This window comes from Henckelia pumila, unplaced genomic scaffold, assembly GCF_033568475.1.
Source record: "Henckelia pumila isolate YLH828 unplaced genomic scaffold, ASM3356847v2 CTG_298:::fragment_3, whole genome shotgun sequence".
In the NCBI taxonomy this organism is placed as follows: Eukaryota; Viridiplantae; Streptophyta; class Magnoliopsida; order Lamiales; family Gesneriaceae; genus Henckelia; species Henckelia pumila.
Window position 1 is genome coordinate 78032 of NW_027331797.1, and position 27036 is coordinate 105067.

General features: G+C 35.8%; 5 protein-coding genes across 8 annotated transcripts; 1 reads left to right on the forward strand and 4 right to left on the reverse strand.

The window, feature by feature from the left end:
• The first annotated feature begins 9549 nt into the window (after nt 1-9549).
• LOC140870938 (ylmG homolog protein 2, chloroplastic) lies at nt 9550-11208 on the forward strand. Its single transcript, XM_073273357.1, has 3 exons — nt 9550-9831; nt 10560-10759; nt 10839-11208. The coding sequence occupies exons 1-3, from the start codon at nt 9574-9576 to the stop codon at nt 11095-11097; spliced, it is 717 nt and encodes a 238-aa protein (XP_073129458.1). The 5' UTR covers nt 9550-9573; the 3' UTR covers nt 11098-11208.
• A 130-nt stretch (nt 11209-11338) lies between these two features.
• Nucleotides 11339-15960, reverse strand: LOC140870937 (uncharacterized). Of its 4 annotated transcripts, none has more exons than XM_073273356.1 (6): nt 13900-15960; nt 12866-13299; nt 12618-12779; nt 12179-12254; nt 11758-11880; nt 11339-11662 (listed from the first exon to the last, which is right to left on the reverse strand). In XM_073273356.1, the coding sequence occupies exons 1-6, from the start codon at nt 15265-15267 to the stop codon at nt 11498-11500; spliced, it is 2328 nt and encodes a 775-aa protein (XP_073129457.1). In that variant the 5' UTR covers nt 15268-15960; the 3' UTR covers nt 11339-11497. The 4 variants fall into 4 exon arrangements, 2 of the variants coding, with proteins under 2 accessions (XP_073129457.1, XP_073129456.1); XM_073273355.1 differs by having other exon boundaries at nt 11758-11913; nt 13900-15959; XR_012147577.1 differs by lacking the exon at nt 12179-12254 and having other exon boundaries at nt 11438-11662; nt 11758-11913.
• Nucleotides 15961-16593: 633 nt separating this feature from the next.
• On the reverse strand, nt 16594-18339 carry LOC140871023 (uncharacterized). The gene is made up of 2 exons (XM_073273475.1): nt 18187-18339; nt 16594-17442 (listed from the first exon to the last, which is right to left on the reverse strand). Exons 1-2 carry the CDS (start codon nt 18254-18256, stop codon nt 16835-16837), a joined length of 678 nt encoding a protein of 225 aa, XP_073129576.1. The 5' UTR covers nt 18257-18339; the 3' UTR covers nt 16594-16834.
• A 351-nt stretch (nt 18340-18690) lies between these two features.
• LOC140870961 (uncharacterized) lies at nt 18691-19155 on the reverse strand. The gene has a single exon (XM_073273388.1). The coding sequence runs from the start codon at nt 19153-19155 to the stop codon at nt 18691-18693; it is 465 nt and encodes a 154-aa protein (XP_073129489.1).
• A 307-nt stretch (nt 19156-19462) lies between these two features.
• LOC140870936 (F-box/LRR-repeat protein 15) lies at nt 19463-26462 on the reverse strand. The gene is made up of 17 exons (XM_073273354.1): nt 25612-26462; nt 24473-24653; nt 24253-24385; nt 23837-23936; nt 23557-23754; nt 23214-23484; nt 23032-23130; nt 22832-22920; nt 22660-22759; nt 22369-22539; nt 21727-21879; nt 21229-21389; nt 20929-21127; nt 20237-20700; nt 20077-20140; nt 19895-19981; nt 19463-19803 (listed from the first exon to the last, which is right to left on the reverse strand). Exons 1-17 carry the CDS (start codon nt 26112-26114, stop codon nt 19723-19725), a joined length of 3054 nt encoding a protein of 1017 aa, XP_073129455.1. The 5' UTR covers nt 26115-26462; the 3' UTR covers nt 19463-19722.
• Nucleotides 26463-27036: the final 574 nt, after the last annotated feature.

Consider the following 27036-nt stretch of genomic DNA (forward strand, 5'->3'; position numbering starts at 1 on the left):
TAACCGGTCGCTGTCTATAAACAGAGAGCAAAGGACTAAAGAAGGCAATCCTTTCTTTAGTGGACAATATAACACTTGTTTTTCTTCTCATTAAACCAAGCCTTCCATTCCTATGTAAAGTTCATATCATGCACATAATAGGTAGGAATCCACGCAGTATAAAAATTTATTCTGAATGCATTTGGTTAAGTGGGTGGATTCTGAAAGGGGAAAAATACATTCACTTTGGATAAAAATTTATTGTATTTCTCTTTAATCTATCTTTTCCAGGTTTGTTGTTGCAACCCAGATGCGGGATTTGCGTCTGAATTTTCTTTTATTACCGAATGGATGGATACCTAGTAAAATCCAATATGAGTAATGTGTGCCATGACTCTGGAAAAATTTTGGTCGGATACTTATAATTAATAAATAATATAATTTAAACTTGATAATATCTAATGTAACAAGCAAAAAGTCCATTTGGATCAAATTCATTGATTCAACAGAGTAGGGAGTAGGGTATATTGTACGATGATAGAGGATTAGATTTCGATATCTCATCATTATATGTGTATTTATGTATGTATGTATATGCGTCTCATATATACCGTTTCACCTACCTGATTTTGTTGGTTAATCCCACACTTGATTCCAAATTGGAGTCTTGGATTCTCTATTCTATGTTTATCAAAATCAACATATTTAACCAATAATAATTTTTTCCTATCAGCATATTATAAATACGAACAAACATGGCAATCATTGACATATTGAATGATTAACCAATCAAGTAAAACAAACGTGCAATTAAGATATTATTTATCATTCAACAATTTAATTTAAAATCAAAAAATAAAAATAAAAATAAAATCGACACTCGATTAAAGCAATGACCTTTGCACACTCTCATTTTAAAATACATATGTGGCCATTAAGGGATGGGGTTGAGCAGATTGTCCTTAAATATCAGAATAGGCCCCACAAAAAAAAAAACAGTGTTTTCCAGTTTAACCCCCAAATGTCTTTTTTAACCCTTCCGTCAACTTTTTGATACCTCGGGAAGTCCACTCGTCTATTCACTACTGACACTGAATTATTTAATTGAGGGGGGGCCCGTATCTCCTCCTGACTACTTATCAGACTAAACGGAAATTTTAACGGCGTTAACGTCACCATCCAATATATAATATATATTTTATAACACGGGATTAAAAGGAATGTTTAATATTAACTGTCAATCAAATCTTGATGTTTTGCTTGATTTGATCTCATCCTTCAACATATACTACCAAAGTTCTGTCGGGTATATATTTGTTTTATATTATTAATTCAATAACTCATCAGGGTTTATGGTTTTTATTTTTTTTCGACGACATATTTATTTATAACAAACATTAAATCAATTTTTTTTTTTTGTAAAATCAATTTACAAATTTATATTGTGAGAATATTTCATGCTATCTATAAGGATACTGTCTTAATGATAGATCTAAAGATGATCAATCATTCAATTCATGTGAAGTCCACTAAAAATAATAGACCTTACATATATTGATAAATGTCAATTGTTGGAGGTATGTCAAGATAATATCCTTACAAATTGCATATAACTAAGGCATTGGATTTAAACTCCACAATGGCATTAAATCTCTCTTTTTCTCTCTAACCTTAATTAATCATCCTATCGGATTATTATTAGTTGGAGATTTTTCATGCTAAAAGTTGGTGCGAGTGTGTGTACAAAGACATGAATGACATCATTTATGAAATGTCAATTTCAGCCCATGTTCCCTTGTTCCAAGAATGCCTCTATTAATTACCACGTGGCATTTCCAAGATATTATTATTTCAAACTTTTACCTCTAAATAAACAACTACGTTTAATTAATAAAATATAATCCACACGAGTTCCATTCTTATTAAATAAGATGTTAAACAAAAGCAAAACAAAAAAATACTTTAGATGAAATGACATTACGCACTCACACGTAGCATAACCCCCACCAAAAAAATAAAAAAATAAAAAAAGAAATTATTGTTGTAAATGGACAGTGGAGTTGGGCCTATGTCAAGCCCGTGGGCCTATATTTTCTCCCGTCCTTAAGGGCCCACCACGTGTTCGAAGTTTAATTACATCACAAATCAATTATCTTGGCTTCCAATTTGAAGGCTAGCAAACAATGTATTATATAGTATTTACTTGTTCAAACAATTCCTATTAATTTTCAAAAAGCAAAACAATTCCTATTAGAAAAGTTTGATTTTTTTTTAAGAAAAATAAAGAAATGAAGAAAAACAAGAGCAGCAGCAGAAAGAAGAAGAAGAAATAAAGTAGATTAACTCAAAAAAAAAAAAAGGAATGTTAATAATGAGTTAGGGGGTAGGGCCAAGGGTTCACATGCAAATGGTATTTTCATGAAAATGGTTCCAACAACAAATGTTCTCATCACGTGCCCCATTTATTGAACGTTCTTAAGGATTTATTGCTAGTAATTAGATTCTTTCCCGGCCAATCCAGATTAAGCTCAACTCTTTTAATTAATTAATTTGTTTCGTTTTTTTTTTTTACCAATTAATTAACTAATGCGGGTATGGCCATTGATCCCCGTCATTCTCTCTGTCCCCATTCAATAATTGACCACAGGAGTACTGTTTATTGTTGTGGGAAAAAGCCTTGGTAGAAAGAAGAATTAACGAAGACCATTGCATGCATGGTGATACTCGTTAAAATTGAAGGGTTCAATCTAAGAACCGAGTTTAATTTAAGCTCAAAGCTTTAAATTCGAAATGAACCTGAGATCAAGCAAAAAGTGTTAGAGGGACCGGGAGGGTGTCCCGACGTAGCTTCTCTGACGCTCAAGTCATAGTCAAAAAATAAATAAATGAAGAGGAGAGTTTGGACGCCCCTCAAATGAAGGTGAATGAGTTCAAATGAAGTCAACAAACTGGTATTTATAGGGGAGAAAGTAGGAGAACACGTGAATGAGACTCACGCACTTGTTCATCTGAGACTCGCCTTTTTAAGGTGGTTCAATGTGTGACCTCACCCTTGAGGCGGGGTTGAAGCAAAGGGCTCGTCCACCTCGAGTAAAAAATATGAGCTTCTCGGATTAACTTGAAAAGCAACAAATATATATATATATATATATATATATATATATATATATATATATATATATAGAAATGATACCCTGCACCCTAGGTGTGCAGGGTAACATCGCATACGTGGCGGTCCATGATTGGTCAGCCAGTTTTTGTAAAAAACAATTGTGTGGTTGTGGGCGCGCCACGTAGGCAGGTGCCCACAGGTGTGCAGGGTAAGGGTGTGCAGGGTATCATTACTCTATATATATATATAATAACTAAATATCATAATCAAAGAAACCATAATATGTAATTGAAAAACTACATGTTTTCAATGATATGTCATGACTAGTGGTTTACCTAATTTCTCAAGATAACTTACTCATCAGCCAATATTATTTAAAATGCACACTTTTTATATTTTTAAAACAAAGCCTTCAAATATATCGTCATTTGAAATATCCTCAAACTTGTTTTTTAATGCAAATGATGGTTCAACCATTCAATCTCTATAGTATTGATTTATTGTTGTTTTCTAATAAGATTTCAATAATTTTAAATTAGAAAAAAATATTTTTTATGTCACGATTAGATTCTCTAATCTCCTAATTTAAACTAATAGACCTAATTCAAACATGTATAAAAAGAGGGATAGTTTAAAAAATGAACTTGGTCAAACAACTTTTTTGATTTATATATGACCTTCATTTTTACAAAATGATCTTCAAACACAAGAAATACAAAACTAAACGAAAGGAAAAAAACAAAAGGTTATATTTCAAAATCATGGTCAAACAGATGTTATTTAGTTAAATGATTTTTATAAATAAAATAAATAAATAAATATGTGTGGGATAGGTGAACACGTTGAAAAATGGAATATGAAAATTTTGAGAAACCTTGAACAAATTGAATGAAAGACGATATGAACTTTAAGGTTGTATGTGCTTGTCATGAAAATATTTCAAGTTATTTTATCATTTTTTTGTAATCAGTTAAAATTATATAGATAAATAATCGAAGTCCACTCTCAAAGTGAAACCCTGGATAGTCGTGTTTGCAATACTCATGCATATACTTAGTTATATAATATATTGATATACATGTACTAGCTAGATAATGAGGAAACAAGAATTCAGGAGATACCACACATAAAAATTCTTTATCAATCTATCCTTATTGTTAGGATCGATTTGGGGATAATAATTGAGTTACAATAGCTCGATTCTTGAAATATTGAACACCGATGAATTAAATCGAGTTTGGTTTTTAAGCCAAACAGAAGACATTCGAAATAATCTTTCGTAGAAACCGATTAAATAATTTGTAAATCATTTTAAAAGATATGCAAGTTGAATGTGTAAAAACGTTTGGTTGAAATATTTTATCAAACACTTTGTATGCAACATTTTGGTATTTAAAGAACAAATAAAATTATTCAACATTCTTCTTAAAAATAGCAGCAATAGTAAAATAAATGCGATAAATAAATATATACGAATTTGTTTATGGATGTTCGGAGATAAAAACTCACACACCACCATTTCTTTCACTTGGAATGATATATTAGAAGACTTTGATTTATACAACTCTTGAATACAACACACTCCACAGTTAGGACTTATCCCACTAATAAGTTGGAATTCCTATCACACTCGAATGTAGGCATCAAACTCATATTTCGCATAATATTTAACGTCTCTAATGTCAAGACTACAAACACAATCTTTAATGTTTTGTGTGATGACTCACTCAACTAATCTTTGAAGCTCATATCTCTTGTATATGTGTAAGTGATTGTGTGTGAGGATTTAATCCCTTTACAGTATATTTATCTCTCAAATGTATTCTCACACATTGAGCTTACTCTCATTCTAACTAATTTATTCAAGTAGGTTGCCCATACTTTTGATCTACATCCAAAATCTCTTGTTTGATCTTCAAGATGTTGTAATCATTGTTAGAGTAGGTGCCCGTCGAGCCAATGTGTTGGATGATGGTCCTTGTGAGAACTCTTGTATGACAATCTTTATTTTAAAAATATTTCACATTATTTAATTTGGCAAATCTTTATCTATATACACATGCTAGCTGCATAGATAAAGCCCTTTAATATACAAATAGTAGAAAGAATATGAGATAGTCATGTGATGACTATCATGAAACTCATATTTGGAATACTGTATATTCTAAATTGTTCCTAGTCGATTCAGCCGCCATAAAGAAGGATAAAGGCCGCTCGAGCTTGAGACTAGTATTTGCGATGTGAGTACCATGTTTCATTGGTAGGGGACATGGAGATGTCCAAGCATGCAAATAGATGCTCCTTGTAGAGTGCACTGAACAACCCTCCCTAAAGGACTTTTCAAGTGGTTATCACTTATCGAGTGGAGAAGTCCTAGTTTATGGTTGTACACCATTAGTCCTTATGACCCGAGACAACATGGAGACTCTATATGCTAGTGCTTCACTTTGACTTGTTTACCGACTCATCTGGGGTCATCAGGTGGCAATGTTGGGTGTTGTAACGAAACATATAGGAGTCAATGCATTGTAGTCGGGGATTCACCGCTTACCTACGGGTATGGATATCCTATGTAATCTCATGCATACGTAGCTTGAAATCTCTTATCAGAGTAGGTGGTAATTAAGAAAGGGGTTTCTTGAATTACACCTTCGATGCAACTACGGCATGACACATAGTTATCGATTCAATAACAACTCTCGATAAACCAATGGTTGTCGAATCAGTCGAGATATATGAGTTGAAGGGACCGTATTGTACGCTAACCATAATTTATTGGTTCTTGCAGACACTATCATTTGATACCTAGGGAGTCATGTAAGCGATGCTGCTAGACGTTTCACATGACTGGTTGGGTACTATCAGACTTGAGTTTTCTGACGTTCTGATTATCAATGAGTTGATCAATAAGAATGGAGCTATATAGGGTATGCTCATGTAAGAGACTTGTTGATCCCGAATCACATGGAGATGTGAACCCACTGCTAGTTGTATCAGTGAACCATTGAGGGTCACATAAGTACTAGCTTTCTAGATCCCGTTGAGATTAAAATAAGTTCAATGTGTTGAACAACTTATAAAGGAGTTTATAAGTAAAATAAATTAAAAGTTTGACTTCTAAATTGGAGAATGAATGGAATAAGTAACTTTTAATTTGTGAATGTGTTCCAAGATTAAAAGTTGACTTAAAATAATTAGTCTATGAAAATGGTGATTTTCTAAACTATTATTTTGAACTTAGTTAATTAATTCAAGTGTTGAATTAATTTAACACTAGTAGTCATTTTAATGTACAAATAATTAAACACTATTGAGTCTAGTAGAGCTCAAATAAAATAGTGTTATATAATTATTGTTACTAGTGTACTTGAATGAGTTCAAGTTGAATTTAATTAATTGATTGAACTTAAATGAGTTTAGGTTTAATAATTAATTAAAATAAGTTCAAATACCATTTAAATATATATATTATATATGTATATATAAATGTGTATATATATATATATATATATATATATATATATATATATATATATGTGTGTGTGTGTATGATGGAATATGAAGGGTTGTGTTGAGTGGCACAATTTCCATGCATGTTTTGCACTTTCCATGCATGACCTCTTCTGTGCTTTGACCAAGATAATATAATATACACACATACACAAAAATATTCCATTCCAACACCTTGAAGTGGCCGAACCTTGTGCCAAGAAATTCTCCAAGTTTTCTTTTCATTTTTGAGGGAGAAAGAAAAGAAATCTCAATGCAAAATTCTCTAAATATTCTAGTGCATATTTAGAGCGGATCTAGATCGTCTAGTCGTGAACCTAATTCGGAGGCTCGAAGTATTGAATTCATTTTGAGCAAGGAGTGCTCTTGGAAGCTTGTAGATTGTATCTACCGTTTTAAGAGCCTAGTTGTTTATCAAGTTAGTTGGAGCCATAAATCAATCTTTGATATTGATAGGTAAAATTCTAAACACCCTATGGTTGTTTATGTTTTGAATGCTACACAAGTGCTCGGATCTCTTTTGTTAAAAATTTTATATTTCCGCTGCGTTTCCGGGCACGAGTTAACCGATCCCCTTCAGATAGCCTCCAAGAGTGATTTATACGTTAGACACAAGAACATGATCGTTGAAGAATGTTTCGTATTGTTTCTGACATGAACCAACATATTTAATTTTCTATAGAGCTCAACTGGACTCGTTCAAATGTATTCAGTTCTATAGCTAATTTGTTTTCTTGATTGTAGATCTTGATTTATTAATTTTTGGGCAACATGATCAACGCAAAAGTTGTATCATTTTTTATTAGATATCCATAGAATCAAGAATCACTCGATTTCGAGTTCGTATGAGAAATATATGTTCAAAAAACTTATCTATGCCAGAAATTATGTTATGCAGAATTCCAGTGCAAAACCAGATATTTCAATGCAGTTTATCAACTTTTTATGCTCCTATTTAGACTTTGACTTGTAAATATGATATGTCTATAATTGTCTTATATTCGTAACTAGGGGTGAGCATTCTGTTAACCGAACCGAATTAACCAAAATCGAATCAATCGATTTTTTTTAGGCCAATCGAACAGAACCGAATTTATGCTAAAACCGATTTAACCGAACCGAATTAAAATCGGTTAATTCGATCGGTCACCGAATTAATCGAAATTTTTACAAAAATAATTAAAAAATAAAAATTTTATAAACTTAATGATTGAAATATGATATTTTTATCATAATAAAACACATTAAGCTTTAAAAAATTAAATAAAAAATTAAATACAATATTAAATGTAAACCCATTAAAAATATTATAAATTATATATAAAGCCTAACAAAAAAATTCAAAATTTAAGTATTTATAATTCGGTTAACCGAATTAACCGAGGATAAAAATCAAAAACCAAACCGAATTAACCGATTTAACCAAAATTTCTTAATACTAAAATCGAATTTTCGAATTAACCAAATCGAATTTTCAAATTCATTCGGTTCGATCGGTTAATTCGGTTTAACCAAAAAATGCTCATCCTTATTCGTAACACATAATGAATCGTTCCATTTGAATAATTGAGCTGCAAGACATGGCTAAAATACCAAAACTGCTCAAGCTTAACTTATGTATATTTTAAGTTCATCTAGTTCAGTATTGAAACGTCAGTTTGATCTAGATAACATCCGATTTATCCCAACTGTCGTGAAATACGATATGTTCCAAATTGAGTTTTCTATGCAATGATCTATATGGCTAGTCATTTTAATCACTGAACTGTGAGATATCATCAAAATACTAAAGCTCGCCAGACATTCAGTTTGACTAAATTTGAGTTTCAGCTTCTGTCTTGAGTTAACAACTCCACACTAGAATAAATATGTTAGAAACACAATAACAATTTTTGTTATCATCAAAATCAAGATTGTTTATCTTTCACAACCCAACACTGCAGCACATATATCATTTGATCTGTTCGATTATTACATATAAGCAACTTGATTATAACCCAAGGAATATTTTTTAAAAGTAAAATGCAATAGATACATAGATAGGTAGCTAGGTGAGGTGTGTGTATGTGCCAGAACAGGTTTGCCTTGAATATAAGTGATCACATATATATGGATGCATGCTGAAAATTAAGGTTCCTTTCTTCTTAGTTAAACATGAACTAAAATTGTGTTATTAATCAAGAATGTGGTATTTTACCAAAAAATGCTTCCTAGGATTAATAATTATATAGCACGCCAAAATATTCATTTTAATGAAGCGAAAATATTTAATGCATTGAATAAGATATTCATGTGCATCATGGTGGATCATTTCAAGTATAAACACAAACAACAAAATTTTCCGAGTTTTTCTATGATCCACCGGGTGAAATTCATCCAGTGGATCTGGGCCATTCATTGACGCGAATCTCACAAATTCATCCGGTGCAGCATAGAATGACCCAAATTCTTCTTATGTTGATGGGATAGGCAAAATACAATACAATCTTCATATGCGCGACAGTCGGTGGCAAACACAAAGTAAATTAAATATAGGAACGTAAACGGAAACTCAAGATGCTTTGAGCATTGCAGATCGAGAAGACAATGCATTGGGATTTGGAGAACAAAAACACAATAAATGCAAACAAGTGAAAGCTAAGATGAGATAAAATAAGAAATAAGAAAATGTCTTAGAAAAATATTAAGAGATCAGAGCAACAAGAAAGAGGACAATGATCCTTTCATTTAATTTTTATTGAATCAGCAAAGCTTGATCAAGAATACAAGAGATGCAGTACTGTGTGTACGAGCATGAAGAATTTTTTTTTTTTTTGAGAAGTTTGCTGAAAAAGGTGAAATGGGTATATTCAGGAATTTGCTGAAAAGACGAGGGTGAAATGGCGAATATGTTTTCGTCCATTTATCCAATCCGATGGAACAAGTTGTCCATCTTCGTTCGAATCCAATCCAATCCAATCCAATCCATCAAGATGAACTCCAAAAAGGCAGCTTCACACTTGCTCATACTCCCGCTTTCATCACCACCTTTTAATCTCATCCAAATCGCCCCATTTTTCAGACAATCTTCCACTTTGAAACCCAAATTCCACTTTTTCTCCGATGCTGTTGGGCAAGTCCAAAGATCCATCTTTTCGAATGTCCACAAATGCATCCAGATGATGCTGCATCCAAATGGGCTACTTGACAACATCATATCCCTTTCTTCTCATCTTCAAACTTCTCTTCAGGTATTCTCTTTCTCCAAATTTCAAACAATGATTTTCGTAGTTGGATTGGGGGTGGGGTGTATAAAAAGCTTCTTCACTTGCTGTTTTGGTGAACAATGTGCTTGGTTATGTAAGCTTCATTATGTGTCAATTATTTGCTTTTTGTACAATCCTTTGGTTCTCTATTTCATTCTTAGTGCTTGTATAGATGAGGGCAACATTTGTCCTCTATTTCATTCTCAGTGCCTGTATAGTTTCCGTCTGATTTTATGGTATCAATCATAGAAGAGGGCAACATTTGTTCTCTATTTCATTCTTAGTGCTTGTATAATTTCAGTCTGATTTTATGGTATCAATCATAGAAGAGGGCAACATTTTTTGTTCTCTATTTAATTCTTAGTGCTTGTATAATTTCTGTCTGATTTTATGGTATCAATCATAGAAGAGGGCAACATTTGTTCTCTATTTCATTCTTAGTGCTTGTATAATTTTAGTCTGATTTTATGGTATCAATCATAGAAGAGGGCAACATTTTTTGTTCTCTATTTCATTCTTAGTGCTTGTATAATTTCAGTCTGATTTTATGGTATCAATCATAGAATAGGGCAACATTAGTAGTATTAAACTTTGATTACTGTCAGTCATATGAATTTACTTGAAGTTTTGAGATATTTGGGATGCTCTGTTCTAGCTCGCCAAGAGTGTTGACATGTAATTCACCACGGCTGTTTCTTGAACATTTATATCAGATTCCCCTCAGAAACCAGGGGAAGTTGGATTTGGTGTCGAATCAAAATTTTGCAGCCATTTTACCAGGGGATTCAGTTGCAGGAATCGTGGTTGCTAACGGTATTTTGAATTTCTTGAGCATATACAACACTTTGTTGGTCGTCCGGCTTGTTTTGACGTGGTTTCCTAATGCCCCACCAGCAGTTGTCAGCCCTCTCAGGTAATGGACGCCATATCTTTTGAATGCATAAATCTCTATCAATCAAATCTGAAAATGTTGAAATTTCTTTCTTTTTCAGCACCATCTGTGATCCATATTTGAACATATTCCGTGGAATCATTCCACCACTTGGAGGGACTTTGGATCTTTCACCTATATTAGCATTTCTTGTTTTGAATGCTTTCACAAGTACAGCTTCTGCTCTGCCTGCTGAACTTCCGCCCCCGCCCACAGAAGTATCTTCAGCAGACATTACATTTCAGACAACGGCATCTCAGAAGAAATGGATGAGAAGATTTGCTGCTAACAAGTCAACAAGATCCAATGGCGATATTTAAGTTGTTTCACCCCAATTTTTAAATTTTGATTGATGTGCCGATTAACCTATCCTAGGTGTAATGTATATCATGATCTTTACGTGTATGTGATGTTCTTGACTTTCTTTTCGAGTCTAGCCTCTATTCATTCTAACTTGGAAATTTAGAAGAAAATTAGGAAGGACTGATACAAGTACTAAGAAGAAAATTAAAGATTTTTATTTTGTATGATTGAACATTTTGTAATTGTGCACTTGAGATAAATAAGGAACTCAAAAAGATGGAATCAAGAACTAAGTTCGAGCAATGAAAAAAAAGTCCAAAACAATCAATGAAAATCTCCTTTCTTGGAATTTCACAAGTCTTTGAATGTTTCTTCTTCGGGTATGTCGGAAAATCTATACAGCAGAAGAAATAACGTCTAACTGTCATTGGACAAGTCGACTTCAGGAGCTGTGCAAACTGGGAGAGGTGAATAGCATAAAAAAACTTCCTGGGGCTCTATGTTCTCCAATATTGGAGTCATATTCAATCCGATTATCCGCACTAGTGGATTGGAGTGTCCATTGATAAAAACACCGGTGATCTGCAGAAACGGAAGATTGTTGAAATCAAATCAATACCAAGCTGAAAATATATTTCTGTGAAGAACAAAACATGTCGTTGCTTTGGCAAACACACCTGCCTACAACCGAATATTTTAAGAAGCTTCAACGATGAGCAATTATCGACAATCAATCCTAGAGCCTCGTTTGTGATTCTGCGGCACCATGAAAGGTCTAAACTCAACAACTTTCTTGAATACTTCGCGAGTGACAAGGCCGTGTTCGATGCAACCTATAAACTTCAGAATCAGATTCAAGTATCAACGGAAAACAAAGAAAAAAAAAGAAACAAGGGGAACAAAAGCCTAGCAAAAAGAGCTCCTAAGGTGTTGAGAACGGCCATTGACAGGGGATCTGTCATGACCGTGTTTGATACAACTGCTTGTTAGAGTTATCTCACATGGTGACTACATTTTATGTAGATGTGGAGTAAAACACAAAGAATACAGCAATAATTATATGAAACAATTTTAAAGGTACGTGTATGATACTTGTACCTTTGGCACATTGTTCAGTAAAAGCTCCGTCAAAAACCCTCCAGAGCTTTGAATAAACGCCGCCATGGCTTCATCACTGGCATGTCAGAAATACGAATAGTGGATTACTCTTCCAGAAAGATGAGAGAAAAGCTACTCAGTACTCACAAGTATCCACGATTTAGAAAGTAATAGCAGCAGCAAGTGAATTTTCATGTGGCTTCTGGTATTTCAAGTCATTAATGATTGTCAGTACAGTTGCTTAGCTGAATGTTGATATGATCATGTACGCATTGTCATAATGGGAGCAATCCATATATTACATCATCAAATAGCCGAAAGAATCAAACTCACTAAATTCAATCAAATATTCATTATGCATTTGCATTGCATGCATCGGTCACGAGGATGCGAAAATCTAGCGTGAAGCGAGCAAGAAATGGAGAGCATCAACAGAAACCTGAAACCATTGCGGTAAAGTTTGAGCCTTTGAATTGATCTACATCCATTGGCAAGATATTCAACTCCTATATCTGTCAAGTTATGCAGATTTGATATGTTCAATGAGCATAAATCGACACAGCTGCTTCCAATGGTTTTAAGAGAGTAATCAGTCAGTTCCCTGTAGCCAAAGAATGGTCAGAACCTAAACTGACTTGAAATACATACTATTTTGTCTATCTGTCCCGGCAACTCAAATCAACTTACAAGCAATTTGCGAGATCGAGTTCCTTAATACTTTCACCACATGCTTCAATCACTTCACTGATAAATTGATCGGTTACAGTCTGAATGTTGGCAACAGATAAAACTTCCAAATATCTGAACTTTTTGAAAGAGGGTAGAATCTGCATTGCATCTATTTTTTGGCAATCATCTATATAGAGCTCCCTTAATTTTGATCCCAAATAATCTGCTATAAACTTGACGCCATCGCAGGTCAAAAGGCTGCACTGACCCAAATTAATAGACCTTAGAGCAGGTGCAGCCACCAGTAGTTCTTTAAGCCCACTATCCGATAATCGACAAGCACCTCTAAGGGATAAAATAGCTAATCTAGAAAAGTCGTTTGATGATCGAGCAAATGTATCCCTGAATGCTACATCAATCATGCATTGACCACAAAGGTCAAGTTTTAGAATCTGCATCCATATTGCATCATCAATTGCTTGTTTCTCGAATTTAAACACAAAAAACTAGCCGTAAGAAAATAATAACTTTAACATTAAATGAATAGCCTTCTTTGTACAGCGCTGAAACAAACCATGTAACACCCCAAAGAACATCGATAAAAAGACTTTACATCATCAATTGCTTGTTTCTCGAATTTAAACACAAAAAACTAGCCGTAAGAAAATAATAACTTTAACATTAAATGAATAGCCTTCTTTCTACAGTTCTGAAACAAACCATGTAACACCCCAAAGAACATCGATAAAAAGACTTGACGCCTTGGGTTGTAGTGGTGTGATCAAGAAAATAGTATAATAAATAATCTACCCATACCATTAGTTAGCCAAATCCACATCCACTTTCCACACTACCATAGAACATTATTAGTAATGTTCAAAAAATTAATATTCCAAGGACCATGCATGCATAGAGATATGGTGAGGTGAATGCAATTATATACCACACAAAATTCCAAATATAAAGTTGTGCCTAAAAGATCGAAACATGACTACCTTAGAATACCATTTACAAAGCGGAAGTAATAAAAATGGAAAACAAGAAAGGGTTACCCTTAAATATTTGGTCAGGCAATTCCCGAATATCTGCTGAAATTGTGTTTCTGTCAGCCAAGAACTGTTCTTTATGCTTATCTCTGTTGGATATCCTTCTACCAGGAGCTTCAGAACATGGACACTCATTCTATTCATATCACACAACATGTCCGTCAATCTTCTACAAAGCTGATCAGGAACCAATTCAAGTGACAATATGCCCTCAGCATTTTGAGCAAGACCTTTCAAAGATAGATCCAGCAGCGAAGGAACAACGGCCATGGTAATGCTATGGCCCCGATTTTCTTCAGATGGTTTCCAGTCAATTAAACCCTGTGCTTCTTTCTTTGAAGTTTTTTGTCTAACCAACTTTAGAGCTTCAGCAAAAGGGCCAGACATCTTTCCTAATAATTCATTAGCTTTTAAAGAGGGTGGCATCGGTTCCTGACTAGCAGATTCATCTCCACCATTTTCGACAACGTAGTTTACGCGCGCAAATCGTCTAGCAGTTTCTCTCAGGACCGCACCATTCGATGTTACTCTGGGTCTTAATACTTGTTCTTCTTGTCTTACCTCTAAGTCTGCAGCCACTACAGGTGTAGCAGGGGATGCTGCTGGCTGCCACGATATAAATTCCAAATCCTCTCTGCCCTCAATGACGTCCATAGGAAAGTGACTTTTAGGCCACAAATCCAAAAGTATCGGATGATCACTGTCGAGTGCTAACCATGAATCATCCACATGTGCCTTCCCCTTTTCCTCCCTAGTATATCTCCCCTCGCAACCTACCAACAAATCACTTTCACCAGCAAAGCAATCCATTTCCAATCCAAGGTTTGAATTTTGTATATTGTCATAAGACATCCCGACACCTTTCTGTTCACCATTTGCTTTACAGCCATAGTTAAAACCTACAATTTCCACCTCATCATCGCTATCATCCGATACAATTTCAATAATTTCCACTCTATTTTCTTTCATCAAGGGCCTTTCTTGAGTAAATTCTTGAACGCCTGTTTCTGTAACACCAACCGATGATTCAAAAACGGGAACATTGAGGTCAAAACCCAGAGAGTTCTGCTGTTCCTTATTCCCAAAAAGCAGATCAAAGTTTATATCAAAATCACAATCATTTGCCAGCGTCAGGCCACCAAAAATCACACGACCAAAGTCTCCAGCAGCTTCATCTTCCAAAAAAAACCCAGTTCTATATGTTTCTGCGTCATCTACTATTCCATTATTATTATTATCACTAAATAGCATCTCTTGCCCACCTTGGGTTCTCTCTGACACTCCATCACTATCATCAATCCCAGTGAAGAATCTACCTTTCTTGAACCCCACGCTCTCGTTAAATCCCTTAACATTTTCGTTCACCCTTTTCATTCCGGCCCCACTTCAAGATAACCTTTACCCTTCCCAGTACAATTAGGAGTGAAAGTTAAAACAAAACACCCATAAAAACACAGTGCTTTCCTTTTAAAAGAAGATAATCCATTAAGATTAGCAGAGCACTTCACCAAGAAAAACACATCAGAGATTCAAAAACTTCATGGCTTGGCCATAAAACCAAAGAACGAGCGGAAGGAACCTATAAAGAATACCAGGGCTCCTCACCTCAAGAGAAAACCTCATCAGAAGCTCAATCAAACCCAAAAATAAAAAATTCAAGGCTTTGCAGGAAAAACAAAGAAAGCATGCGTTAAAAAAATATCGCACTCAAACTCAGGGAAAAAAAAAAGAATGATAAATAAATTAGGAGGGTCATGAAAGAGCAGTGGAGATGATAAAGAGGATTCGAAATGTAAGTATATAATTTGATAGAGGTTGGGTTTCGTGAGGGTATTTATGTAAAGTGAGAGCGAAGATGTTGCGGCTGCTAATATGAATATGAATAAAGAAATGGGCAGGCGTATGCACTGGGGAATCTGAATTCATTGACGAAGACTTGTGCTCCAGTCGGAGCGTACAAAGCCAAAGCATACAAATTCCGCCAAAAAGAGAAACCTTGACTGTACAAGTACAACTTCCGGTTATGGAAGGTGGCCTGGGTGGATCACCAGTACACAGCCAATAGCTTTGCCGGAAACAACAATAGATTAAATTTAAATACCATTTAACTAGAAAAAAAAAAAGAAAAGAAAGAAAGAAGAAGCATTTAATATTTTGATCTTTTTATTTATTTTTGTATACTAAATTGAAATAGTTTATGTGATGAGCTCCTGAAAAAAAGATGCACCTTCTTTATATGAGTAGTACATATGAAATATTTTAAGCTCTCCTCAATTATGTAGTCCCATACCTACACAATCTCAAAATCCTTCTCATTCCGGCATGATCGGTTCATTCATGTCTCCACCCGCCTAGAAGCCTACAAAAACCCGCTTTTTGTCCGTACAACCTCTTGGCACCGGCGATCACTCCCCGCCTCCTCAGCCCCAAACATCACAACTTTCGAATCGACGTTTCAGATATGTTAGGTGGCATCTTCACTAAAGAATTGCTTGCAATTTTTTGTTACTTCTCACAAGTCAATAGTTTGATTTGTTTCTTCAACTACGTGATACCGCAAAATGTTTTATAAATATTTACCATGCTTGTTTTTTTCATATAAATTCCATTTCAAAAGTCATTTATTAACCAACTTTATTCATTAAATCGTATCTTGGCCAATCTCGGAAAACATAATCATCCAAGATACATTGAGTTCATGGTTTTCCTCTTATTCGCCTCGGAATTTAGAACAAGAACACTATCCCGTTCTTCCGTAGTTTTTTCGCAACTATCTTCAGCTAAACAACAATACTTCCACGCAGCCAACAAACGAGAACCATATGTGTGCATATTTTCAATCATCGTATCACAAATTTATTCCCAACTCAGGAAAAGATGATAAATAAGAAGCCCGAGGATATTTGCAAGCCAAAATACAATCTTACCCATAAAAAAAGAATCAAAATATGAATCCATAACCTAATGCGACCATACCTGCAACCACAACCTGCAAAACATGAAATTCTCCTCTATCCAAAGCATTACCACTACTACAAACATCGTTGGCACCGCTGAAGCATCCAGGCCTGCTAATCTTGGGCACACCTCCCTCGAAAACAAAGCTTTGGTTTGAGTTTCCATTGCTAAACAGCACACACCAGAAGTAAGGAGAACCGCCATCCGAGCTGCTAACGGCAGCACCAACTTCTGAGTGATTCTTGCTTTGAAGTATTCCTGTGCTCTTATCGTTATTCATCAGAATTCCCGAAAATGCTTGTACAGGACCTACATATTCCGACTGGCATCCGAGTAGACGACCAGTAATTGGGGTGAGAGTCGAGGCTTCGACACCACAGTTGGGAGCAAACGTTTCAGCAAACTTAGAGTCAGATGGTTTCTTGGCATTTGGCCCACCCACAGAACTACAGTCACCACTATATGCTTTTATGTATTGGAGGGCAATACAGGCCAGGCCGGGGTTGCTATATAAGGATGACGATTTGCTAGCTGTTCTATTGTTGTTGATTGCAGCCACCAACTCATCAGCAGGATTATCCGTAACTTTATCTGCGTTTCAATAGGAAAATCATCATGAATCCTGCTCTATGACTCTGGAAACTATCAGAATAGATAGAAATTAGATAAACTGGAGACATTCCTAATTTCCAAATTTTTTGTTCCTCAAACTTTACAGATGCAGACTTTTAACAGTTTAATAAATCACTTATTTTCTAGAGACTAGAAATACTGCAGTTTGGAGATCATCTACTAAAAAAACAGATCAAAGGTCCGGGCCCCCATGGTAACCTCACGATTTGCAGTTTGCGAAGCAAAGAAGCTTGAAATTTTTCAATGGCCAAGTTTTGAGATCCCAGCCCGTGATAGAAGTAACCCAGAAGCCTTGAGAAAAACAAGATCCTCATTCGCAGTAGCATAGAGAATCAAGCAGTCTACTAGCGATCTATCCACAGATCTAAATCCAAAAATTTTAAATGAATCGAAAGAGAGACCATATTTGAGCTAAACACCAACTACCACCCACTTCGTTGCTTAGTTTATAGCTAATGTAGAAACAATCAAATCAGCCCATTATCAATGCGTTCTCGAAAATTGAAAGCGAGCCACTAAAAAAAACAAGAAAGAAGGATTCGACTCCCCCAGTCATCAAACGAGTACAGAGAGACCCAAGATAAAGACAACATGCCGAATTTCACCTTTTGAATCATTATATAGTTGGGCATGCATTGATAAAACTGAAGCAAGATTACTGTTTTTTTAAAAAGCAATAAGAAAAGAACCAAAGAAACTTACTTTGAACAGCGGCAAAATCCGGGATGGAGAAAAGTGAAAGAAGAAGAAGAAGGAGTACGGTATTTACCATTGCTGTGATTGAAGCGAAAAAGAGAGAGACAGCTGAGAAAATTTAGCTGCAGCAAGGAATCAAGTTGAGTTGAGGAGTAGTTTGCGTTTGTCTCTGTTTGTTCGCAAGTTCAAGAAAAGTACAGTTTTGCCCTCCAAATTTTGACAACAAATGACAATTTAATATATTTTAAGTTTTCTTTTTTTTTTTTAGTTTACCAACGAAAATCATTATTGAATTAAAATAGAGTCATTACAATCTTGGAATAAGACATCATAAATAAAAACAGGAGCATTGTAAGAAACACAAGGACTAGCATAAGAATAGGTCGCTCTAGCAAGTTTATGAGCCACCGTATTCGCTTGTCGTTTGTCAAACTGAACTTTATAAGTTCTTTTCTGTAAAAGGATGGTGCTGACATTCTTCAATAATTGTTTCAAATTCGCTGCGATCCATCAAATTGTTGACAATGTGGCATCTACCACAAATTTGGAATCTGATTCAAATATGATACGTTGCAATTCCAGTGAGATGACCCAATTTAAGACGTCATACAGCGTCTTCGCCTCAGCTTCTCGGACCTCAATATGTCCATTGTATTTATGCATTCTACACACCATAAAATCTCCATTTAAGTCTCGTATTACTGCTGCAACCCCAAATATATTTTCTTCCTTGAATATGGCAGCATCAATATTGCATTTCAAGTATCCAGATGGTGGACGTTGCCAACTAAGGACTTCCTTTGGTGCATAGGACGAAACCTGTGGGTCTTGAGAAAATGATTGGACATTTATCCATTGCTGGAGCAAATCATATGCTAAAGAGATGGTGACGCTTGCCGAGTTAACAATTCCGTTCCATAGCTTCTCATTTCGGCTTTTCCAAATACCCCATAGGATCATGGAGATAGTGCACATTTCCTTTGAAGAGCATCTTTCCAAACAACAACAAAACCATTCTGAGAATGATTCCGAGATGTTTGCATATTCATTCACAAGGCATAACAGATTTGTTATCTGTGTCACGTAAACGAAAACCCTTTCATTTTAAAAAATAAAAAAAACGAGATATAAAATAATAACATATGGCCTTAAAATACAAAATAATCGAGCACACGGTTCAATTCAAACGGGTTAAAATTGATATTAAACTCATCAGCACGTACCATGGCAACAATATTTTATAAACGAAGATTAATGACCTACTATTTCGAACACGTTCGTTCGCCATCAACATACAACACATTCAAACTGTGGTAAATCAAATTTTCAATTTGTAGACACGTTGGTTAAGCAAAGAAGTAGATTTGGGAACCTTTAATGATTATGCATTTGGTTGACATCAAAAGGAAATGTATCCAAGAAAATAAGTCAGAATACTTCTTGCAACCAAGATCTGATACTTCCATACAGTCATGCGGAAGTTAATTCACCAATGCAAACACTATTTGTTGCCTACTAATGCAAATAATGATCGAATGATCATCACATTGTCGCTAAGCTGCTGAAGATTCGTTTTAAACTCGGGCATGCTGCACGAAATGTTCCCATGCTCGATGAAGATATCTGTTGAGAGCACAAAAAAATCATCATCTCAGAGTTCACCTGGAAATGGAAAATAACAATACCAAAATGATCAAGCATGAAATTCTCCAACCTTGGAACAGAAGCGGACATCAAGTGTCTCCAGCATGATACACTGTTTTATTGCAGCTTCAACAGCTTCCTCGTCAATGTTACAAGACTAATCGATGTTATATGCACAAACAAAGCATAAACTTAGTTAACTGCCATTGAGCTATATTTATTACAATGGCTGTAGAATTACATGAAATGTACCTGAAGAAAAAGACTGGTTAATCGAGGACAGTCGAGCTTCAAAATTTCCAACGAGTTACAATTGCTGAACAAGAAAACACGATGACAAAAGTTATCAAACGAAGCGATAATGATGTTTGGGGTCAAACCCGGCGCAACAAAATAAAGTTGGATACCCTACCTCAAGTTGAGAAAGAACAAATTGCAACATGATAAGTCAACTTCCTTCAAGTTTGATGACAAGGATAGGTTTAACAAAGATAAATGGAAACATCCAGCTGCAGGAGGAATAACCACCTTCCTTATATTTGGACAACCAACGCAATTGAGGTTCTGCAGTAGACGGTTCGTTTGATCTTTTTGGAAGGGGGCATTTTCTGAATGAGTCTCAAACGACCCATACAAAGTGTCAACTACAGATCTTTTATCACTGTGAAAGCCCCAATCCAGGTCATGCATATTGACACAACCATTCATGCTGATGTGTGTCAAATGTGTACAGCAAGCAAGCAGCTCTTCTATTGCTGACTGGCAGAGCGTTCCATAGGACAAGTCCAGTTCACAAAGAGCTGGTAGGGCATTGCCTTTATAGAGAGGCTCCAGTGATGAGTTATCGAGATACTTGCAGGCTTGCAGTTTTAGAACCTAGATAAAGCAGGAATCAACAATACAAAGCATGTTCAGATACAATTCATGTGATCATATATACTCCCTCAGATAATTGATAAAAACACAACACTCTTAACTTCAAACAACAGCAATGAGGAAAAAAGCATAATATCAGTCAGCACCATGGCTAAGCATGGGTAGCAACGACGCTGGGCCTTCTCGGATGGTGAAAAATACTAGAAATAATAGGACGAAAAATATCACCTTCAAATACAAACAGGAGTCGAAAACAGGCTGCAAGTTAACCAAAAAAGTGTAGGATAAATCTAGGTAGGTTAAATTTAGAAGGCGGCGCAAGGATAACAGTCCATCAGGGCCAACAGAAGGACACGACATCAATATCAATGATTCAATGAGAGGACATGAAGATGCTGTCGCAGACAAGCAGTCATCCTCAAGTTGGCTGCACATGTCAGGTACAAGAAGAATCAGTCAAGACACATGAAGATCAAGTTCAATGTTGTGGTAAAAGTTGCTAGGCTGAACAATTACAAGTAGAATCACCTGCAGAAAGATGCATCCAAACATGTCAAAAGAGGGCAATTGATTAATGCCTCAGACAACACGCCACAACCCTTCAATTCAAGGGAAACCATATGTGTCGCTCCAATACATAGTACATTTAATTTAGGACAAATGCCCAGATTCAGGGACCGAAGACCGACCTGTGACAGAATCATGATAAATCCAAAAGTATGCTAAGCAAAATAATACAGAGTGCCATAATTTTCAAAATTGTCAGGACAGACGGTTGAGCAAGCAATCATAAGTATTAGATCTTGACAAACTGGCAAAAAGATATAAAACACAAATAAAACTATTTCCTATATCAATTTTTTCCATGGAAATTCACAGGATGCTTTCAGGCAGCAGTCAGTTAAAATGGAGTTAAGCCCAATACAATGGATTAAAGTACGGAAGATGTATGCTTACAAGCAGCAGTCGGTTAAACTGGAGTTAAGCCCAATACAAAGGATTAAAATAAGGAAGATGTTCACTTACAGGTGAAAATGAAGCTCTTTCAAGATGATCGCAACCATCCAAAGAGACATGTTCAAGACAAGGGCATCTAAGTTCAAGAGAGGTTATTGATCGGCAACCACCAAGCGAAAGACTGATTAAAGATGTACTGTAGAAACTCACAGCTGTCAAACTCTGCACAGAGCAATAGTTGCAATTGGACATGATCATCATGTTTACAACAAAAACCTTATCAAACTATGAAGATAAAGTAACATGATACAGAAAACGTAACATCTCACAAGATAAAAATTGGCGATCTGAAAAGGATGTTTCATAAACTACAGAAAGAGGGATGACGAAATAAGATAAAATTTGAAAATAAAACTGACAAGATTATAGCTGAGCACTTATTCAAACGCAAAGAGAGATAGATTACCACATCCATCCACACTAGGGAATTTGATAATAGACAGACAGACCCATGCGATGCTCCACACGGATAACCAAAAATATAGTCAAAAAGTAAGAAGAATGGCATGATATAAGTTGTCCTACCAGGGAGGAGTTGTCAAAAAGGGGGTGTGACTAGCTTATTGATATATAAGGTTATTGCTGATTATTGTTAAGTTTTACAAATATACAACCACGAAAAAAGTAAATTGCAAATTTGCAATGACGAACCTCGCAGCTATCAAGCACTAATGATCTCAACATAGGGCAGCCTCCTCCGCTACTAAAAACTTCGCAAATAGAATTCGTCAAAGATTCACATTCAGTAAGATCTACATCTTGCAAGCAAGGGCATTCCAGCACTAAACTAGTCAAGCTTTCTTGCTTTTGCAAAACTAACTTCTGCAAGAAAAATTCAGGAAACTTTGTCACATAGGTATTTAGTTACATATATTTAAGAACACGGCACTTTCCTTGCACACATTTAACAAGTTGTACCGCAATCATGAATAAACTACATACTTTAAGGGCCTTCGAGGTAATGCTGATTCTCTGAAGAGAAGGGCAATTCGAAACTGTAATGGATGACAATACACTGCTTCTCAAATTTAAATCAACAAGTCTGCAAGGAGGCAAGTAAATTTTAATCTTGGGAGAAAAAGGATATTCATATTCAGAGCGCAAGAGGGCATACTTGCGACAGTGTACAAGCCTTATGGTTTGCAACCGCAGAAGATCCAAAGATACCGATGTCAATAAACTGCAGTTATCAAGTTCAAGAACCTAAAACGGATATATAAATCCTATCAGAAGACATGATAATATATGATTAATTTACTCACAAAACATGGAATAACAAATGATGAAATGCGCAAGACAAGTGTTAAGTCAAACCTCTAGCATATGACAATCAGATATAGCAGCCATTGAAGCTGATGTTACACCTTCACAGCTATGAAGCTTAAGAACTGTTAACATCGTCAGTCTTACAGACTTCCAGGGAGAATCACAACGTTAGAAAACAAATATATGAAAAAACACAACATAGATAAACAAAATTTAAAAAGATATATTACTTCTAACGAGATGTTTGGGCAGTATGAAGCATCAAGAATGTGGAGATTCCCACAGGACCTAGATATTTCTAGTATTGTCTCATCACTGACAGATGAACAATTAGACATATCTAGGGATTCCAAGAGCGGGCATGACGTTGCAGCAGAACGAATTGCAGCATCTGAGAGCTTGTGACAAGAAGCTATATCAAGTTGGCGTAAGAGGGGACAATTGAGAACAGCCTGTGGCATACTACTGCGTTTCAGAGACAAGGTTTCGAGCAGGGGGCACCTGACAAGGAAACATGGTTCATAATATAGAAAAGATCGATTAAATTTAAAATTTGTTTCCCTGCTTAATCACCTGATGGAAACACGAAGCACGCGGCATTTCACTATCTGAAGATCGAGCAACGTATCATGATAAAGGGGTATTTCCTGAATACCATTACCCAAAGTAGTATCATTGACAGTCAAACTCCTCAACATGTGGCAATCTGTTAGGGCTTGGAAAAAAGTCTCGCCTAACTGGCCTTTACCCAGAGTTAAAATCTCAAGATTCCTGAGGCACATAAATCATATCAGGAAACAAAATATAGGACTCAAAATTAAAGAATTATCCAACATGATCAAATTGATATTACCTTAATGAAGAGATTGCTTTCATTGCGAGTGAATGGATTGCAGGAGTACCATAAACATTTACAGCAGTAGCATTTGGATATCGTTGACACATCTTTTCAACTGAAACGTCAAACTAATCCAAGTCAATTTCCATTTGATATAAAAAAAAATTAAGACATGGAGCGGCAGAGCAGAATCCATCAAGTGTACAAGGATAATTATTATTGTTCGTGAGCAATTGTAAAGGCCGTTTCAGGCAATTGGGATACCAGACATACTTAATAAATTAACCTTATTTTTTAAAGCTACATCCAAACAAGTTAAGCTAACAGGTTACGAGGATCTGTATCACGAAATCATTCAATATGTCTGTTTCTCAAAATTTGTTTACGAAAGCTGTTAACAAATAAGGAACGGGAATAAGGAACAAACTCACAATGTTGTAATGATATGAACTGATTCTCAAAATTCAAATACCGCCAGAAATCTTCATGAGAACTTGCATCCTTCCACTGCCTACAAACCATTGCAGCTCGGCAAAGATCAATTTGGTCCAAGAAAGAAAAAACCTAAAACAAAACATTAACACTTAAACCTCATCATTCAGAACAGAGGAAAATAAATTTACTTTCCTTCGGTTCATTTATAATACATACCATATGCAGTAAGTCGTCGGTAAGATCCATTCGAACCTCTAAATAATCCATTTTTAAGGGATCGAGATCATTTGCAGCGTTCTCAGATGCACCACTTAAATCATACAAATTTTCATCGCCAACATTCTCATGCACAGGAGCAAGGTAATGCATTTCATTCCCCAAATTCGAGTCCCAATCCCTGCAAGACAAAAGTTTATGGTAGGACTAAAATTGTTAACTTAATACAGAATCACATGATTCACATGAAATGACTAATACGATCCAGCTAAGGACAGTGATGACAGGAAATGATTGATTCGCCACTCGCATCGACTCCAGATAAACCGTGCAAAAATTGAAAAAGGAACAAAGAAATTCATGAACAATCAATGCTTATTAAAAAAATCAGAAAGTAGATGATCCACGTGGAAGACAGAATGACGCCAACCGTTGACAAGAAATTTAATAATTCAGAAAAAAATGTGTACTCAGATATGCCCAGATATCCAACACAGAATGGCAGCTACTTGTATCACAGAAATATTTTAAACTTGCTGTCTCACAATCAGGTGGCTACAAGTTAATACATAAAATATACTGAAAAAGGATTGTAGACACAGATAACTGTGATAAAAGAAAATTTAAATTTTAACAAGAAAAGTGTGGATGAGGACACAGTCCGTACAAGGACACAGACCATGAGTAAAAAATCACTGATATCTTATGAAGCAACCAAAAACATATAGTAGCCAAACTGCAGAACAATTAAAAGGCTTCTATTCCTGCATGTCCTCGCCATGCCTAATACAGACTAAGTAAGAGCAAACCAATGACATTCTCAATAAGGTAACGGCTGCTAAAGATTCAAATCTGCGTGTACAAAGATCACACAACTGAGTTATTTGTAGGAATCTCTTTTTAATTGGGACCAAAATTTACATCTGTAGAGGGAGTTTACAACCTAATACAAAAACGGTCACAAAATATTGTATTAAAATTTTAAAAAATGTAAAAAATTAGTAATTACCATGCGCAGACAAGCTAATCAAAGGTGATCGAAAAACATAATACTATTCAGTATTGAAAACACAGGCACAGGCGAACACACACATGTAGAGAGAGAGAGAGAGAGAGAGAGAGAGAGAGAGAGGTCTCACAGAGCAAAAGAATGAAATTTTGGCCGTTTATTTGGCAAATCGCGATTATATTTCTCTGTGCCCATATCCGCAGCTGAAGATGAAGAAGAAGAAGGCTCGCCATTAAACCCTAATTTCAAATTAACGTCCACTTGACTTCCGATGCCACCACTAGAAGTATATCTCGACTCCATATCGTTCACCCACTTAAAGAAATCTTCACCTCTCTCACCGATATCACCTTCGAGATGTAACATGCCATTATTCTCTCTTCCTATGGCATCGGTCACCCGTAACCCTAGCCCTAACCCCTCTCCCTCGTCACCATCACCGACATTCCCTAAAGGTGGCCAAAACCCTAATTCAGAGTCATCGTTCGCCATTTGCTCGTTCCAGTTCTCCTTCATCGGCCCTGTCCCCTTTTCAACACCAAAAAAGTATATCGTATTCGTAGCAGCATCAATTTGATTATCCTCTTCGTCTTCTACTCCAAAGCATTTAAAAGGAAAACACCAAATCTTCATACACCGAAAAAAAGACCCCGGAATTTTTCACTAACTCAAGGTAACAATGTCACGTACGTCAACCACAAATAATTTAACACCCCGCCAAAAAAATAAAAAGAAAAAACTCAGAAGTGCAAAGAACAAAAATTGGAAATACTACGCCTTGATTTCTCTCAATCCGTTCCAAATCGTCGAAAACAAAGACCTAATTAGAGGGGACATACAGCTGTACGCATACGCGATCGGGTGACATGGGAGAATTGCTGAGCGCTTGTGCATCGAGAAAAGATCGGCGGCAACGGAGATAGTTGTCTTGCTTTCCTTTTCAATTGATGTTTTCTTGTTACTTCTCTCTTCTGCAGTGAGATAAATTCATCGCACGACGTCGTTTAGAGAAACAAAGTAAATCGGGCCTATCACTTGGGTCATGTGGATTGGGCCCGTCCTTTGTCGAACTAACAGGCGGTTTAGTTCATGTTACCCGCAGTAGTTCATGTTACCCGCAGGGCATTATTCGTCGGATGACATTTAACCCCATAATTGGTCAAAATCAATGAATCCCACGTTGAGCCCACTGATTTTAACCAAGCATGAACCGTCACATCATCCGCAGGGCACTATCCTACGCAGGGCACTATCCTACGGGTAGCATCGACTCAACCCTAACAAGCTCTTTGCTGAAGCAGCAATACACAACCCACACGTGTTATATTTCATTTATTTTATATTATAATTTAAATAAATATAAATATAAACATAAACATAAATAAAAATAAATTAACATGGTTGAATTGAAAATAAAATTTGGAATTGGAAGTAGATTTTAAATCATGTATTAGAATTCCATTGTGATGTTTGGAATAAAATTTGGAATTGGAAGTAGATTTTAAATCATGTATTAGAATTCCATTGTGATGTTTGGATAATTGTATTGCTAAAA